This window comes from Pseudopodoces humilis, chromosome 1 (assembly GCF_049639895.1).
Source record: "Pseudopodoces humilis isolate 2021_Gansu_Grassland_sample_001 chromosome 1, ASM4963989v1, whole genome shotgun sequence".
NCBI classification, from domain to species: domain Eukaryota; kingdom Metazoa; phylum Chordata; class Aves; order Passeriformes; family Paridae; genus Pseudopodoces; species Pseudopodoces humilis.
The window spans coordinates 145,073,350-145,092,314 of record NC_142200.1 but is presented as its reverse complement, the minus strand read 5'-3'; the positions used below and the strand labels follow the sequence as shown (position 1 = coordinate 145,092,314).

The window sequence follows — 18,965 nt, the reverse complement described above, 5'->3', positions numbered from 1 at the left end:
CTCCATCATTGCTCCTTTCTCTGTAAATACTGCAAGAGAATAATATTTTAATATGTTAAATCTGTGCCGAACTGGAGGAAGAAACATATGTCTGGCAGGGCCAGAAGGAGAACAAAGGAGTGGGAGGATATTTGGTTAGCCTAAGGTAGCTTTTTTGAGATGTCCACTTCTCTAAATATACTCTTTCCCCTGCATATTCATATTTCTCTCTAGGGTTTCCTTTCAGCTGGGGGGTTCCAAAACCTAAAATTGTGTCACTACATCCCCTGAGTCTTTTAGTAAATCTAGGTTTTAGTTCTCTTCCAAGCAACAAAAAAAACCCCTTGTGAATTTAGTGACAGCTAGTCTGAGGAGTCAGTTCTGTTTAAAGAAAATCTTTGTATCATATTAAAAAAGTCTTTACATTAAATTATTTTGTCTTGTCTGCTCCCTTTGAATCCTGTGGCATGCATTTGAAACGCTAACTCATTAAATTCCTTCTGCTTCTCCAAGATTCTTCATGAACAAATTCTTTTTGCCAAGTAGAAATTCAGAATTTCTCCAAGGTATTTTGCTTCTGCGTGCTGCCAGTTTTACAGTGGTGAATTAGGGAGGAATTGCATCAGCTTCTCCCAACTTGGGCAATTAAGGATGTGCAGATGTGGCTCATGCACACAAATGGATCAGGAATCTTGTGCATCCCTTTCACACGAGAGCTGAGAGTATCTCCTGCCTCGAGTCAGTTTGTCTGAGGGATGCTTTTGCAAGATGGTTGCTTTTCTGATAGACCTGCAACAGCCTACTTTGCCTTTCTGAAGACAAATATATTCCCTTTTCTTACTGAAAACCCCCTTGAGAGATCAGATTAATCAGGCAACCTGGTTGCTGTTGTGGCGTATCTGACTTGAGTATCAAACACCGGGGGGTTACAAAGCAGAGAGGAATGGGCATAGCAGAGACCAGCTCAGTAATGTTAGCCAGGTCTCACATAGATGACAAAGAAAAAAATATTTATCTGTATTTCTAGACTTCCTGGCTTCTCTTAAAGACCCAGAATTGGGATTTCACCCTAGCTTCTCTCAGATAAAGCTCCCAAAGACAGAATGTTAAGAATGACTGTCTGCAGTACAGATTTCTATTGTATGAATGTCAGTACCAGCTACAGGGCTAAACCCCGATGTGGTGTGCAGCTGTACAAACACATGTACATCAGTATTTTCCTTTACTTAGGCTTTGCATAACATTTTGTGGCACCAGTCTTGCAAAACCGTTGGTCCTGACTCCTCTCTTCTCTGTTGGTTTTCTTTTTTTGTTGCCTTTCATCACCTCTGCACCAACTGCAAAATCATAAAAAAAACATATGGGAAAGACCTTCTTGCTCATGTGATCTATAGTTTTGCCAGTTGGCAGGATTATGCCTTGCAGCACATTTTCTAATGCCTCGTACAGGCTATTTATAGGTGCCCTCAGCATTAGGACTTGCACCCATTTCCTTTGGAAACAATCCTGCTCACACTACCGGGAAGAACCTGCTGATATTCAGCTACATGCTCTTGATTTAATTTAATTAGGCCTTGGTTGGCATCAAGACTCTTGGTGGTCACAGCCACCAGTCTGACTGACCACTGAGAGAAAGTTTATTCACCAGGTGTTGGAATTGCCCTCTGGAGCAGCTGATCTCCCAGGTTTTGAAAATGCTCACATTGTGTGGCTCCAATTAACCTTGTACCACCCCAGCCTGGCTCCCTGCTCCCCAGGCATGTTGGTGCTTTCCATCTCTGACAGTTTTGGTCCATTTCTTCTCTGCCTCTTTGACCTCACTTGTCTTCATCTCCTTTTTCTCTCAGCCCTCCTGGTACTTCACTGTGTCCCTGCCTCTTCTATATGCTTTTGATTTTTTTCTTTTTGGCTCCCTCTGGGCACATCTCTTCTCCTGAAGAGCCTTTTCTTCCAGCCTACTTTATTTTTTCCACAAAATCTTGTATCCTGTAAAGCCACCATTGTCTGTTATTCCCAGTCCTTGAGTATCAGTGTTTTCTATTCCCCACAAAAGCCTTTATTCCACCACTTGTGGAAGACTGAATTATTCTTGTGGTGCCCAGAAAACTAACTTTAACAATGTTTCTCTTAGCCTAGCCTGGAGAGCTTCCTTGTTTATTAAGGGACTTTTGTTTTTGTTTTTTTTTTTTGTTTAGTTTTGTTTTTTTTAATCAATCATAAGGCCTGCAAGATTATTTTTTTGAACAGTGTGTGATTCCAGAGAGAAATATGCTTCTCTATGTCCTCACTCACTGTCCAATGCTGCATTTGTACATCACTTGCTCTGAGATGCTGCGAGCACAAATAATGAGCTAAGAAAGTAAGCAGCTCAGCATGCTAATTCCACAATTCACATTGCCCCTGCACAGCCCTGCTGTCACTTGACACAGTGCAGTGCTCCCCCAGCACACCTGTGAGATCAGAGTGAGTGATCAAGTGTATCCCCAGGGATTGCTAATTGCTGCATTTGGCATGGCAAAGGGATTCCCTGCTCTGGTTTGGTTGGGTTTTAGCTGACACCAGGCAGCAGATGTATAGAAGGCATAAGCCTGGGGCTGTTAGAGATTCACGAGCTGGATGATTTTATATTGGCTGACCATGGTAATAGGAGTTAAAATATTGTATCTTTGTCTCTCTAGTGCCTAGACAGTTGCTATTATAAAAGATCCCAGATGTTTTATATTAATAAATAATCATTTTAAGAGAAAATACTAACTTGGCCTTTTTGGGAGTGATCTAAAAAAAAAAAAACCAACAGAAAATTCTAAAATTCCTTTATAAGTTCATTGGAAAATGAAAATGTAATAGATCAAATAATAAAAAGTGTACTTGAACTATTGAATATTTATCTTTTGTTAGAAAAACATTAATCAGCTGCTTAATAACTATCACCACTTGAAAACCAGACACATGTTTAGCTCTGTCTGTAACAAACTCTATATTATTTAGATAGCAAGCTCATAATTGCTTTTTCAGAACAAAAGAATGGAACATGAATAACAATGCATGAATTCCCTGACAGATAGAAGTTATATCAAAATACAAAATATCCAGGAGTAATATTGCTGGTTTGTTTCTTTGCCAGTGTTATTCAGAGTTGATTTGTCTGAAAACAAATATTTAATGTAAAGTTTTAAAGGCAGTAGGGCTTGACTTTGACCTGCTTTTGCTTGTGTTACATTAATAGCGCTGAAATATGGCGACACTGTTTATTTATACAACATGGGGAGAAAAAAGTGTCATTTTTATCTGAATGCTTTAAAAATGTCAGTAAAACATACTTTTGTGCTGCAGGGAAAATGTCTTAACTAACACACTGTATTTTGATGGAAATGTCACTAGTTAGGAATCAAACCTCCCTTCAAAACTTCGGATACTGAATTAAATATACAACTAAAAGACGTTTGAGGACACTGTTTGTTTTGAAGTGCCTTGATTTTTATCTTGGGATCTCATTGCAGGGCTTAGGGAAAGGGTTTTTCTTACATGTAGGATGTGTGTTTAAAGACAAGAACCTTATGTTTGTACTTTTGAAATATTTTGCCTCTTTACACATTTCATAACGCAAATTGCTCACTTCTCCTCAAATCTTGCCATGGGCTAGAAAGGTCTTTTGCTGCAATGCAACCTCAGTTCCTGATGTGGTGTTTGTTTAGTGTCATTTTACTGCCATGTCTCGATGTTTCCTGTCTTTCTTTTCTTTTTTGGCTCCATGCTTTCCATGCCCCGTTGGTGTGCACATGCATGGCAGTACCTGGTCACATAACCAGGACATTGTAGAGGACTCTGGGCTCCCAGTCATGCACAGATGAACTGCAAATTAACCACGGACTGGCAAGAGGAGGGCAGAGGTGCTTCCAGCACTGAGCCCTGGGCTGTGTCCCTCCCTAGCAGCAGGCAGCACTACCACAGCACACTTGCAGGAACAAGCTACGTCCTGAGATAACTTGTGTGTGCACAGGCAGGCTGGAGTGCTCTCAGAGTCCCTAATGCAATCATCTGGGTCCCCTATGAGTCAGAAAAATCCTCCTGCTTTCAGCAATGGCATCGACAGACTGATCCTGGTGCATCTTGTTGCACCATTATTATTCAAGATATTTCTGCCTCCATCTGCCTGCTCAGCCCTTCCACACAAGGTCACTCTGGCTGCAGCAGGGTGACAGAAATGTGTCTTGCCGTTCCCAACTGGTACAAACCCATCTTCCTTCACCCACCATGATACCCAGAACACAACATTAAATTGTTTCTGCTGTCCCTGGTCTGTCATGGAGGGGAGAGCTGGAATCAGAAATGCCTTTAAATAGCTGTAATTATTTATTTTTGGGTGAATGAATCACAGCCCAGATCTACATGATCAGGATCTTTTGGTGGATGAGGACCATTTGGCTGTTTGTTTTTTACTGAGATTTTCAAGTGTTTGACATTGCAATTTTGTGTTCCCTTAATATAATTTTTCCATGAATTGTATACACACATACATGCCCAATATATGCGAGCATGACTAAGCAAACTCAATTATGTGAAATCTTGGTTCTTAAGAATTAAAACCACAAACAATGTATTTGGATCTGAATTGGTCCTTAGAGGCTCCTTTCGTTTTGAACTGGGCTGTGATGCTGAGTGTTTTCTCTTTTTCTGAGAAAACCTTCTTTGAAACTCTTTAATTCAGACATTTAATCTTTGGTGTTTTTCCTGCCTAGTGGTTTTGTCTTGCCTTTTTTGGCTTTCTTTGATTATTCCTTTGTGTCCTAGTTTTTCCTTAGAAGTTAAAAATGTATTACTTCTTTTAATTTTATTTTCTTGTTCCTTTTTTTCAGCGCTAGTTGTCACCAATTCCAAATATCATAAAGCCGTGATGATTCCAAATATCATTAATAGAGTTCAAGGTGGAATTTAGCTGAGTTATGTGTCCAGATTTTTGGTAGTCAATTTGTGTCTGAAACAGAAGTTACCAGGGGTCCAAGTGGCTTCTGGAAATTTACCTCTGTTATGATGGATGTCACTATGACTTAGAAGCCAGACCTTGGCTTCAGAGCATTGTGTGCTCATCTTGTTTTTTAATTAAATGTCAGGATCTCAGTTGTGAAGATCAAAATGATTCCTTCTTTCAAGTTCCGTCAGGAAGGAGATAGAGCGTTTGTTTTTGTTTTCTCTCTTGATGAGATAAGGTTCCCTTTTCATCTAAATGTTAGGACTTTTCATGCCTGACTTTGAAGACACAAATAAAAAGGAGTGGATGAAACTATTCAGACGCAAAGAGATTTTTGATCAGGCAGTTATTGAAATCATGGATGGGGGAATCGTTGCACTTTAGAATATTGTATACATGATCTGCTGAAGTGGAGTTTTTTTAAGACTGGTGAAATTACATATGTCAGAGATTATATTATATTAACAGCTAAAACTTTAAGCAAGAACAGTGTTTAGAAACAGAATTTTAGCCCATAAAATTCACTAGTTAAATTATACTGAAGTTTGTAAGCTATCCAGCAGCAAGTCTCTTAATGGGGATGGGGAAACACTGATTTATGCATTGTGTGTTGTGACCCCAATATCTCTGGTAAATTTAAAGGTCAGCGGGGAGGGTGTTGGAGAGCACAAAAGGGGACAGCAACTCTGCAACTTTCCTAAGCATCTGTTGCTATGGAAACCCTGGTGCCTGGTGCTGGAGCAACAGGAATAGTCACACTCCGTCCCGAGGAGCCGTGCTGGGCTGGCTGGGCAGGACCCCGCTGGCAGCTCCGCGGTGACGGCCCGAGCAGTGCCCGGTGTCCCAACAGGAGCAGTGCCCGGTGTCCCCAGCCCGAGCAGTGCCCGGTGTCCCGGCCCGAGGAGTGCCCGGTGTCCCAACAGGAGCAGTGCCCGGTGTCCCCGGTCCGAGCAGTGCCCGGTGTCCCGGCCCGAGGAGTGCCCGGTGTCCCAACAGGAGCAGTGCCCGGTGTCCCAACAGGAGCAGTGCCCGGTGTCCCCGGTCCGAGCAGTGCCCGGTGTCCCGGCCCGAGGAGTGCCCGGTGTCCCAACAGGAGCAGTGCCCGGTGTCCCAACAGGAGCAGTGCCCGGTGTCCCCAGCCCGAGCAGTGCCCGGTGTCCCAACAGGAGCAGTGCCCGGTGTCCCGGCCCGAGCAGTGCCCGGTGTCCCAACAGGAGCAATGCCCGGTGTCCCGGCCCGAGCAGTGCCCGGTGTCCCAACAGGAGCAATGCCCGGTGTCCCGGCCCGAGCAGTGCCCGGTGTCCCGGCCCGAGCAGTGCCCGGTGTCCCGGCCCGAGCAGTGCCCGGTGTCCCAACAGGAGCAGTGCCCGGTGTCCCGGCCCGAGCAGTGCCCGGTGTCCCAACAGGAGCAATGCCCGGTGTCCCGGCCCGAGCAGTGCCCGGTGTCCCGACAGGAGCAGTGCCCGGTGTCCCGGCCTGAGCAGTGCCCGGTGTCCCGACAGGAGCAGTGTCCGGTGTCCCCAGCCCGAGCAGTGCCCTGTGTCCCCGGCCCGAGCACTGCCCGGTGTCCCGACAGGAGCAGTGCCCGGTGTCCCGGCCCGAGCAGTGCCCGGTGTCCCCAGCCCGAGCAGTGCCCGGTGTCCCCAGCCCGAGCAGTGTCCGGTGTCCCCGGCCCGTGCAGTTCCCGGCGGCTCCGAACAAAGGCCGTGCCGGGGGTTCCTGGCGCGTCCCGGCCCCGGATCCGACCCTGACCCCAGCCCCTGTCCCTTCCCCCTCCCCTTCCCCTTCCCCTTCCCCTGCCCCTGCCCCTGCCCCTGCCCCTGCCCCTGCCCCTGCCCCTGCCCCTGCCCCTGCCCCTGCCCCTGGCCAGCCCAGCCCCGGATCCATCCCCGGCGCCGGGATCGCGGTTGTTTTTCCCCAGCCGGAGCCACCGGGAGCAGCTTTGGGCGGATTTCCACTGAGGGGCGCTGAAGCACGTTTTAATGCAGCAAAACTGAATTAATACAAAAATAGTAAGAGACGCGATTTACCGGATGATTTTAAAAAGCGACGACAACGACCACCTCCAAAAAACCCGCAACCCCCCTCTTCTGCCTCCTCTCCCCGGCCGTGGGGGTAAAGAAGACGGGCGGAGGGGACGGGGACCGGGCAGTGCCCGCTGGCCGGACTGAGCCGTGCCCACTGGGGCAAGGCAGGGCAGTGGGGAGGCTTCGCCTTCCCTCCCCTCGCCCCTTCCTCGGGGCCGAGCCACTCCGCGCACAGCGGCCGCCCGAAGCCCCTCCAGCTGCCGGTCCCGCCTCCCAGCCTCGCCTTCCCCCTCCCCACCTCTTTTTCTCTCTCTCGGCTGGCGATCAGGTGTCTGTTGTCTTTTTTTTTCTTTTTTTTTCTTTTTTTTTTTTTTTTTTTTTTTCAGTTGTTTCCCGGGAAAAAATAAAAAAAATAGGCAGGAAAAAGCCCCAGAAGGTACCGAAAAGGAGATGATCGTAGAAGGGCCCTCCTTCCCACGAAGAGCAACGTGCTTTGAATGAGGCTTCCCAGCCTCTTCCACTCCGTCTCACACACTCTGTCACTCTGCCTGTCGCTTGTGCACACTGTTGGTATGCGACCTCGGAGGCGACTGCTCCGCCACCTCTGCCTGGGGAGCCGCTGACAGCCAGCGATTGAGCCAGCCCCCCTTCCTTTTTTTTTTTTTTTCCCTGCTTTTGCAAACACACACGCACACCCCCAAAGCACATTTAATGCTGATCCACTCAGGCGCCATTATCGGGGGTACGTCTTCGTGGAGTGTTTTGGTTCTTTTTTTTTCCTCTTCTATTTTTTTTTTCCCTTCCCAACACTGGATGGTGCAGCGTTCCCGGGGCCTGTGGTGTTACGGCTCGATTGCGTTTTATTATTTATTTATCTATCTTCTGTCTTCTTCCTCTCATCACTCCCCCGTTTCTGCTCTCTTGAATCCCCCGGCTTCTCTCCGGGTGCCGGTGCAGAGGACCGGGGAGCAGGATCCTCCTCGCTCTCCCTCCCACTGATGTGGGACTGATCCTCACCCGCGTGTAGCATGCTGTAGCTAAAACAGAAGAGAGGAGGGGAAGAAAAAAAGAAGCGGCTCTCTCTTTCCCTCCCTCTCGCTCGTTTCCCGCGGACTGACTTCATGGCTTCACTGTACCAGCGGTTCAGCGGGAAGATCAACACCTCCCGCTCGTTCCCCGTTCCCCCCGAAGCGAGTCACCTCCTGGGCGCCCAGAGCAGCGAGGAGGACGGCGCTGCCGGCAAGACCCCGCGTCCATTGCAACAGGAAGGCAGCCGGCCCCGCTTCCAGTACCAGTCGCGAAGTGACTGCGAGGAGGAGGATGTAAGCGCCGGTGTCGTTGGCGTGGGGTTGGGTTGGGTTTTGGGTGCCCCCCCCTCCCCGCCCCCTGTCCTGCGGGATGGCTGTGTGCCCCTCTAAGCTGGCAGCGATTTCTTGCGGTTTGTCCGCTCTTCCTGGCGGGTCTTTGCGCTCCTCTCCTTCCCCTGAAGTGCCGGGGATGGTACGGGACGGAGCCCGCTGGGAGTCGAGGGGAGCCAGGGCTCGCCCGCCCCCGCAGCTCTCCCCGCTGCCGAGCTCCTTGCGCTGCTCTCGCTCCCGTGGAGCGGGGCTGGGGGGCGCGGGGTCAGCACTTCAGCAAACGCCAAGTGCCAGCTCCGTCCGGCTGTCCCCAAGCTCCGTGACAAAGCTCCCCATCTCCCTTTTATTTTTTTAAATATATATTTTTAATTTTTTATTTTATTTTTATTCCTTTTTTTACCCTTTAACACTCTCCCGGGCAGAAGTCTTCACCTTGTCCCTCCCTCCTCGCTTTCCTGTCAGTCTCCCCCTAACCTGGCAGCGGGGAAACTTTTTAACCCCTGAGCAGCCGTTTCTGGGTGTCTCTGTCCCCCTCCCCGCTGCCCCCGGGCGAGCCCCCGCGGGGAAGCCGCAAACTTCGGCCGCGCACCTTCCGCTCCGCGCTGCTTCGAGAGCAGCGACTTCAAAGGGTGCATCTGCATATCGCCTTAGTAACGAGTGACTAATCCAGGCCGCTGGCTGCCTGCTGTGTCCGATGGAGTTAAACTAGTCTGTGTCGATTGCCCCCGGTTCTTTCGGGGTGGCGAGGAGGGGGACGGGGGATTTGGAAAGCAAGAAGACTGAGGGAAAGAGGGCCAGTGATAAACCAAAACATGTGGCTCCGCATCGCTGGCTGGTGCTAGGTTTTGCAGACGGATTTGAGCGTGTTTTGCCTCTGTGGAAGCACACACAAGGGGAAGCAAATGGCTGCAGTTGGGAATAATGTTTGTGTCTGTTAAAAATACTTCTTGCCCGAGTGGGACGCGTTAGCTTTGCAGCAGGGTTTAGCTTTGGCTCTGGGAGCCTTCCCAAGCAAGGCACAGTTTCAAGCCACAGCAGCGGGTTGCTTCTCTCAGAGGAGAGAGTTGTGGATGCAATCCTCGTATTATCTTTTAAATCCCTGTCCACTCCCCCGTCCCTTCGTAAAGACATTAGTGGTCCACAGAGCAAGTGCACTTCAGTCAGCGATGGGGCCAATCGACCTAAACCTCTCCCCGAGGTGACTGAATGTTGACAGCCCCGGGGGACAGCAGTGACAGGGATCTGAATTGACTCTTGCCGGTGACCCGCTCACCAGCTGCGATCTTGGAACTGCTGCTCCTTGGCCCTGGTCAGCTGCAGGAGGACACCGGGCCCCTTTCCTGGGCACCCACCCGTGACTCTCTCCGGCGTGGCTGGGGACAGGGGGCCCTTCCCGGCGGTGTGTTGGGCTCTAGGTGTCGCTGCGAACCAGCGGAGTGCCACCTCCAGGGCTGGGCTCAGGCACATTTTCCTCATTGTTTTAATTTCGCTTTCCTGGGTTTGGAGACAGCAGATGTCTGGAGCCGCTTCTCTGATCACCAGAAGCGCTGAGTCCGGAAGCAGAGGAAAGCCTGCACTTTAGCATGTGCGAGTGATTTCTGCTGACAGGCTCCAAAATAATATTAATGAAAATACACTTTAACTTCTAAAAGGAAAGTTTTACTTGCTTTTCTTCCCACCCCTCCTCTCCCCTCCCCGAGCTGTGTGGGTGAAGAGTACTGCTGGGCACTGCTGTCTGTGCCTGCCTAGTGTCTTCTGCACTGAAGAGCAAAAAACTGTGGGATTTGGGGCGACTTCTAAACTCACGTGGACACTTAGTGTGAATTGTTTCTAAAGGGGGCAACCTGTCTGAGAGAGTCCCCTGGCCTGGGTCGGCAGTTCACAGGTGCTCCCTTCCAGCAGAGACTGGGAAACCTGCGCTGGTGGTGTCCGGCAGAGGGTCCTTCGGGTCGGGAGGATGAAATCATGACAAGCCAGTGGAAATGGACTTTAAGTCGTGTGTTCCAGGGAGCGGGGGTCCGGCCCGAGGGGCCAGGCACCGGCAGGAGGGGGCGGGACGGCTGGAGGTGTCCGCGGTGCTGAACCGGAGAGGAGCGGGACACGGGGAGCTGTCCAAGGTGCTGAACCCCTGTCCCGGGTCAGGGGAGCTTGCGGGGTGCCGAAGCCGTGTCCCGGGTCAGGGGGAGCTGTCCGAGGTGCCGAAGCCCTGTCCCGGGTCAGGGGGAGCTGTCCGAGGTGCCGAAGCCCTCCAGACCCAAGAAGAGGAGATGTTTGCTCTCCCAAACAGTCCCAGGACCTGTGCCGAGGCCAGCTGACAGTGACCTCTTGCCCTTGTCTGTGGCGAGGTGAGCAGAGACAGAGTGGCAGCAGTCAGGCTCACTCAAGACAAGCAAATCCAGGCCTGGGCATGAGACCCTCGAGGAAAGGGGAAAAGTGAGGCAGACAGCTTGCAAAGACCACGGAAGGAATGCAAGGAGAGTGATCTGTTTGTGCAGGGTGCCAGGAGTATGTGCTATTGCTCATCACAGGCAAGGGCTTAAGGACACAGCACTGGAAACTCTTTCCTAAGACCACACTTCTGTTTTCTGTTTTGCACAAGTGGGACATTCATGTTGTCTTTCATCTTTTAACATCAATGTAGGAGGAAAACCCAGAATTTAAACATAAAAAACCAAAGGGTTTTCTCCCTTTCCACACTTGGAAATATCAAAACAAACCTGAGAATGAGACTGTTCTGTTCCTAACTTTGTCATGTGATTAATAATAGGGAGAGAACTGAGTGTATTTTATGGGTTACTGATGATGACTTTTCCTATTGAAATACGTGTGCTGCATTCAGTATTTTTGAAGCAACAGCACAGACCTCAATGCAGAACAAAACAGAGGGAAAGACAGGATCTTGCCTTTGAAGGTCACAGTATTGAAAGTAAGCATTCTGTCCACTGGAAATACTACTGGTGGAAAAATAATACTTGAAACCTCTATGGAGTTAAAGAGGAGGCAGTAGCTCCCTAACAAAATTCAAATCAAAATCTATAATGATTTTATATGGCAACTGATAACTTACAGATATTGAGACACACTTGAGAACATTGTTTTAGTAACATAAAAATATAGCAAAGTAGAGATCACAGCATTCTTTAGAATTTTAAATAGTTTTTACTATGATTCAACTCATGGCAGGTGTATGAGAAAACATATATACAGTAAACCTAACTACTGAACAAAAGCTGGATAAAGTCTTGCAAATTTTTCATGTTAATTGTTCTTCTGATGAGACAATCATGTTATTTATGGGAGGGATAATAAGGAAACTAGGCTCTGTATAAACGACCCCAGAAAAGCATTTACTGGTTGTCTCTGTGGCATTAATGATATTAAAGTTATTTCAACAGCTCTAAATAAAATTCAGATGACATATTTACCTTGTTATAGGTATATACCTTGTTGGCTTTTCACTCCATTTATTTAGATGAGGAAACATCTGTGAGAACTTTTTGTTCAGTTTAGTGTGTTGGTATAGCAGGTTATGAAAAATTTTGTAAGCGTAGTTCTCTTTTTTAAATTGATGAGGTTCCCTTTTAAATAGTAATTTTGATTGGTTTACCTTTTAGACTGATGAGATAAATGCTTTGCATATTGTACAGTGGAAGGGATTTTCTCCTACATGTTGACTTGAGAACTTTTTTCCCATAAAATAGAGCTTCTTCATCTTTTCCAGGCTTCTTTCTTGGCATCACAGTGATTAATGAGTTTAATTTTTGCAGGCAACTGCCAGGAGGTGCTGAGTAAGATGTATCATGCTGATTGTGTGTAATGCTGCTCCTTTTAATTACTGGGATGATAACAATGCATTAATCAGGTGCATAAAAAATTCAACACTTTCCTGTAACGTGGAATATTGATCCATTCTATAAGGCACTGACTGTAAAACAATGATCACAGAAGTATTTTTAAAGTTAATTTTGTATGATAAGTTATCTGTTAAGAATATTGAATCCTCCAGTGAAGCATCATAACATTTTTTATATGAAATGCCACATGCTGCATTCTTACAGGTTCATTACTTGGCCAAAGCTCTTACTGGCTTTAATAGGAGACTTAAGCATATAAAAAAGCCAGTCCCAAAGTACAAAAGCTTTCATTCCTCTGAATATGTTTTCAATAATTGAATTCTGAATATTTCTTTCTTCTCTGCATTTTCTTAAAACTACATTTGGCTATATACTATACTTCATTAGTTCTGCAATTGATTATTCAGACTTATTTACCTTTTGAGAAGTTTTTCATAGAAATAAAGATTATTTTGAGATGCCTCAGTAAAACTGTTTTGTGCTTGGATAAATTAAGGATTTAGCAAATCAAATAGCCTATGTTAGCAGAGTCTGAGAAAGTGAGAATCGAAGCCATCAGTGTAAAAAAAAAAAGTAATTTGGTACGTCAGACTTGCTGTTGCATGTAATTGAAAGTGTTAATTTTCAGTTCATTATTTGTCTAATGGGAAGAGATATTGCCTCCTAGAGATGTGTGTCAAGGACAGAACCCTCAGAAATGTTGAGGCCTGAGCTGCAGACAACACGCATTTCAAATGTGGGGTGTTTTTCTCCAAAAGAGGTGAACGAGTTGTTTGCATACGGGGGTTTGTGGGACTGCAGAAACCAGCAAAAACTAGTTTAAACTTTGTTGTAAGCTCTAACAAGCTGAATTGTAACCAGAAGTCTATCTATAGTTCTGTACTGCTGTGTGTATGGGCAAAACCAACTGTTTAAGTCTGTAAGAATCTCCTGTTCTGCCTCTTCTTGGTGAGTTCTTGGATGCTGAACTCAGTTACCCTCCAGCCATTAAGATGCAGCAAGGGGGACTGGTTATTTCCATGGAAATAGTTAGACCCCACTGTCATTCTGTAAAATCACCTTTTGAAACAAATAAAAATTGCAGCTTATTTCCTTCAAAAGGAATAGTTATAAACCTTATTAAAATCGTGGGTTATATTTGCACAGAAGCTCTTTGTATACTTTGTGATTACTGAATACTGGACACTGATCTGCAGATGATACACTTTTTATACTTTGCTTTATGGCTATATCTATAATTAAACAAACTTACGGTATTTGCTGCCAGTTTAAAATCCGCCTCTGTTTCTGCAGTCTTCACTAACCATGGTGATGATGCACACACTAAAAAATCTGCCAGAGAAAATGTATTTTTAAGTATTCAGGAATAACCGTGTGAAGAGGCTGAATCATGTCTCTGATAGTAGTGAGCTCTGCCATAGGTTGGGATACCTCACGTAGAGTACTCAGCTCATGTTGTTTCTCTTTCTGAGCTGGGAGCTCGAGTGCAGAAAGCAGAGACTGAGCCCAGGCTTGGAGCAGCTCAAGTTGGTTTCCAAGGGGCTTTTAAAGACATTGGAGGTGGGGAAAAGAAAATAAAATCTGTGAGTATGTGCCGTTTTCCACCCATTTGTATATTTTTGTTTCAGGAAAGGCCAGACTGAAGGCAGTCCTTAGGGTGTTTATCACAGCTTGGAAAATGCTCTTTGGGAGTCAGCAGAATTTGTCCCTTGAAATAAAAAGCTTTACATTACTTTGGGCTAATACATTTATGCTTGTGCTGGTGCAGCAGAATCTCCCTTTACAGTTCATTACGTGCATGTGGATTTCCCTGGGATTTTTGCCTGATGTGCAGGATGATTCCCAGCACGCTGCCGTGAGGAGTGAGTGTTTTCATCCCGTGACCAAGGGGTGGCAGCGTGTCGTGATCACACTGCTCCTATGCTTTTCCTTGCTTTTCCTTGATTTTCCAGGAAAGCATCAAGCACACACTTGTTTACAACTCACACCTACACCTGGGGGCTCTTCAATTCCTTACTGCTTTCTCTAGGTCTGATGGAACTGGTGGCAGGTTTTTTCACCTTCAGGGAGAATTACTTGTTTTCAAAGCTCATAAGAAATGGTTCAACAATAGTTTGTAGTGGCCCCTTATTCAGACATGGAGGAAGGAGGGAAGAAACAAACCTTCCTTCTAAGGAAATGTTTCTTCTCCTGGAGGAAAGCAAAAGAAAAAGCCATTATTTTCTCAAAAGCCTCTTTCGCTCATAGTGGGTTGTGATACAGTGCATCTTTTCAAAAGTACACCCCGATAATTTAAGTTTGTACTTTCAAGGCATTTCAAAATATTTGTGGTCAAACACAAAAATACATACTGTAATATATTTCCTACTTAGATGCACAAATACTTATTTTGGTTCAGTTGTTTTTTTACTGATATATACACCTTTGAAAATATTGCGTATTCATTAAATTGTGGGTGTTTGGTACTGGTGAGATTCAGAGTGGGTGAGTTAACTGAGTTAAAGCATATTTTGAGTGTATGCATTCCTCTATAGAAATAGATCACTGTGCCATAATCTTTACTGCCAGTATATAACTATAAAAGAGAGTTGGAATGAGCATTGGGCTCATGGATGTTTTGCAGCACAGAGCAGTGCAGAAGGGAGCAGAGGAAGAGCATGGTGGTACAATCCAGAAAAGTGTTCTGAAGGGGGTATGGGCCGTGGTTTCTCTGTAGTGGAAAGAGAAATCCTTCACAACATTTCCACCTGTAGAGTGGTTGAGAACCTAAATTTTCCACATGCAACCAGAGCTTTAATTAATTACTTTAATTATTTTTAAGTGCTTTAATTTAAAGATATTTCATAGTTTATTTTGTTAAAATAGCACTTGAAAGTCTTCCCAAAGATTACAGCAAAGATTAATGCAGTTTTTAAGTTCCTCGGGGAACTTGCAATATGGAGGCAGGGGGAGAGGTAGAGAGGGGTCTGCTGCTCATTCACTCTGCAAACATTTAAGTTTACACAGAGGTACTGATATGTGTGAGGTAATTTGAAAAAGGCCAATTTTGTGACTCTGCTGAGGAAAACTGGGTATGGTTTTTAATTGTTTATCACTTACGAAGTGTAAATTATTTTACTCTAAACAAGATGCTTGTTATTAGAGCTCAGCTATCACGTAGATTCATTCAGGAGCTGTAGTCTTTGTGCCTTTAAAATCTGCACTTATTATTATGTTCACTTTGCAAATGGGAAATTGGAGGTTGAGGTAGCACATGGACAGTTCCTCTCAGCTCTGTGGCAGCAATGGGCTGCTATGGCTCAGCCCTGTGAGCTATTGCAACTTCTGCTTCTGGGCCCCAGGGGCTTTAAGACTAAAAATTGTTCCAGTTATCACCACAGATATTCTTACAGGTGTAAAACTAATTGTGAAGTCTGGCACATTTAAGTCTTTGCTGTATCTAGCACTAATTTCTGACAGTTTTCCTGTGACATTTCAAATATCTGATCCCTCTAGCTCTTCAAGGGTTTGGAGTTTGCTTTGAGCAAAAGGAGATTTAAAGCATCCAAAAAGGAAGGACAGGAGTATCTTAATGCTTTTGTTATAATGTTTCAGGGAGGGGGTGGTTTGGGGCTTTTTATATTTCTTTTTTGTATTTGTCAATAGCATCTGTTCCAGCATTTCAAGCAGATTTCAGTCTAGGCAGACCTCAAAAGCAAATGCAAATTTCTCCCCAGGCTTTCTCTCTGGGATGTACAGAGCTACACGAAATGGAAATGCAGCAGTGGGAAATGCCTGGTAACCTCAACTCCAGTTATACCACAGTCATTAATTTTAAAGTGTTTATGACAAAAGCATGTTCGTGTTCCTTATTTTCCATTAAAATAAGCTCAAACTCTCTATAAAAGAATGTAGCCGTGGTGTTATGGCCAGAGGAGAAATGAAACCCATGCAGATTACAGCAATTACAGATGTTGCTGCAGTCTCTAAGATCTGAAGACACATGGTGAGCAGAACCTGCAGGAGGTTTACACAGGATCCCCGTGGCTGCTGCTTCCTCCTGCTCTGGCAGGGGCAGAGGGAGAAGTCCAGCAGCAGCAGGAGGCTTGTTGCTGCCTGTTGTCCCTTCTCAAGGGTATAAGCAATGTTTTGCAGAGCCCATTCTGTACAGTTTGTGTCTCTGAAGATGAATTCAAGTGCCCTGCAGTGCCTCTGGCTAAGGGGGACTAAAAAAGACTTTTATTTATAAGGCCAGCCTTTGGCAAAAGAAAAAATATGACCTGCTAACAGTATCAAAACAGACACTTATGCTTGTACCAGGGTCATAGAAAAGGCAGCTGCTGCTGCTGGCTGGTGGGGTGGTACTGGCAGTGGCTCTGTGGTGGAGGGCTCTTCCCATTTGCTCCCAAGACTTCTGAATCCCCTATAAGCCATAGAGGCAGCAAGCACAGCTCACCTCTTCCTCTCTCTCATCCCTCAGCCCTTCCTCATGGGAGAAGAATTCTGTGGTTTTTTGCACTGCTGGGAAGCCATGAGTCAGTTCTTCCTCCTTGTCTAACACAGGTGGCTGCTGGCAACCTTATCTTCCTGCCCTGGCGCCTATGGATGGATATCCCAGCAAAACCCAGATGGCTCCACTCCAGCCACTTCCCAGTGATATTCCCTCTGGCACTGCATAGTTCAGCTCCTGCCTGTCCCCCTGCCCTCCTCTCAGGATAGGCAGGTGGGGTTATCTTGTGTTTCAGCGGAAAGTACAAGCAGACTTGAGCAGAGAGCAAAGGGGATGTTGGGATCTGCTTTAAATAGTGTTTGACCTCTTGCATAAGAGACTGATTGTCCCAAGATAAGTTTATTGTATACACAGATCTGAGATTTGCACAGATTGCTTGTGGGATTATGTTTCATGTGACTGTAGAATCCCATCTTTATTTGTTTGTAACTTATTGCTAAATCTTTCCTCATGTTTCTGTATAACCTGTATTAAATATGATCTGGTTTTGATTTTGTTTTTCCATTTCATCTATGTGCTAGAAAAGAAAAGCAATATTTAAAACACCGAACTTCTATTACTTTGTTCTCAGGGAAGCTGTAGAAATCAACAGCCATGTTGCCATAGACACATAAATGCTTTATAGTGAACCAAAGATTTCCACTTCTACTACTCTTATGCTAGGCATAATGAATCTAAGCACTTTATTGATACAGTTCCTCTGCCTGCTCTGAATTAACTTCTTTTTCATTTTTTTCTTTTCTTTCTCTTTTTTATTTTTTTTTTTGTGTAATCCCAGATAGAAGAGGAGACACATGGAGAAAACACTATTATTATAGTGCTTCACAATGGTATCTCTGATAAAGTGTGTGCTGTTGAAGCAGCTTCTTTGTTCTGTTATGAACTGCAGCACAAACACTTGTCAGAACACATACAGTGAGTCATTGCAAACAAGAGTAATTAATTAAAACTGACATAGCCAAGGTTTAGGATCACAGTAACCCCATCTATTGTAGTTCCTTTGTTTATACTCCTTGTGTTTGACGATTGTGAGATCGAAACTGGCTTCTTAAAGGAGTAATTCTCTCTGATTTCTGGGCACATTTAGATATCTTCTGTTTGGGAGGCATGGGTCAGTGGTGGAGCTTTGGAATAACTGTTAGGGAAGTCTTGGAGCTCCTGGGTTTGCCACTGACCTGTTGCATGACCTTCAGCCAGTTATTTAACCCTGTGAGGCAGGACCTGCATCTGTTGGGCACCATAAAGGAATCAAGGCTTCATTTGTGGCTTCCTTGTGGTGGTGCAGAATTAAATAATTTTTGGTTTTGGCCTAAAGCTTGGGGCTAAAAAGAACCCATAGACAGAAACATGAGATTATTAATAATTAGTAGTGCCGTCATTAATTCTGACAGTGGCAACATTTGTAGGAACATTGTTAATAACCAAAACAGGCCCTGATTGTGCTTGTTTATGGTGGGCTAAAGGTCTCTCTCATTACAATGTTTCACAGGCAGTGCCAGGAACTGATAATCACTATAATGCACATTTTTTCTTTTAGCTAAGAAAAGCTAATAAGCATCTGTAGTTTTGAAAATGTCAGATTGAGCCAAAGTGCATGCAATTAGATAAGGATAATGTAGCAGATAATAAGAAGATACATGATACTGGGTGAGCAGTTATCAGACTGTTGTGCTTTGGCTGCTAAAGTGCTTCGTGTTGTGTAAAAGGAAACAGTGGTTGGGTGAGGGGAAAGATGCCAAGAATTGTCACAAATGGAAATGTGAGCTAATGTGGTAAAGGGACAAGACTGGTCCTGGGGAAGCATAAACATGGATGTCAGGCCTTTGATAGATGGAAGGGTTGTCTGGGTTAAAAGTCGTGTACTCAGGGGGTGGGAAAGGCCACTGAGGAAAAAAAAGGAAGCAAATATGGAAAGGAAGATGGGGTAAATGGAGTAATTTGTGGGTGATGTCTTTAAAGTTTCTTTTTTTCTTTTTTTCAAAGACTCTCTGCCTTCTGTGTGTGTGGTGTTTGGGCTGTTCTGGCAGCTTTAGTGTGCTAAAAGCTTTCTGAGATTTTCTTTGCCCAAAAGGAGACACAGCCATGATACACTCATTAAGAGCCTGTGTGAATTTTCAATCAGTGTCCTCAGTTTAATTTGCCAGTGGGGGAAAGAATGAGGCAGACTCTGGGAGCAAGATTAAAAACAAGAGGATGAGAAACAGACAAAGGACAAGGAAAAGAAAGAAGAAAGAAGAAAGCCATGAGGCACAGAGCTGGATTCCAACTCTGATACTGGAAGATACGGAA

The 18,965-nt window shown here is 45.4% G+C and overlaps 1 protein-coding gene across 3 annotated transcripts in view; it reads left to right on the top strand.

Annotated features, from left to right (window-relative positions):
* The window catches only part of DPP6 (dipeptidyl peptidase like 6), a 534,726-nt gene that overhangs the window by 132,867 nt on the left and 382,894 nt on the right, over positions 1 to 18,965 (top strand). Inside the window, exon 1 of one of the 3 annotated variants that reach the window (XM_005527745.3) lies at positions 7,514 to 8,297. The exons of the other annotated variants lie outside the window; for them this stretch is intronic. Coding sequence (XP_005527802.1) covers positions 8,097 to 8,297 — 201 coding nt within the window. The 5' untranslated portion in view covers positions 7,514 to 8,096. Of the gene's footprint in view, positions 1 to 7,513; positions 8,298 to 18,965 lie in introns of those variants that run through there. 3 annotated transcript variants of the gene reach the window in all.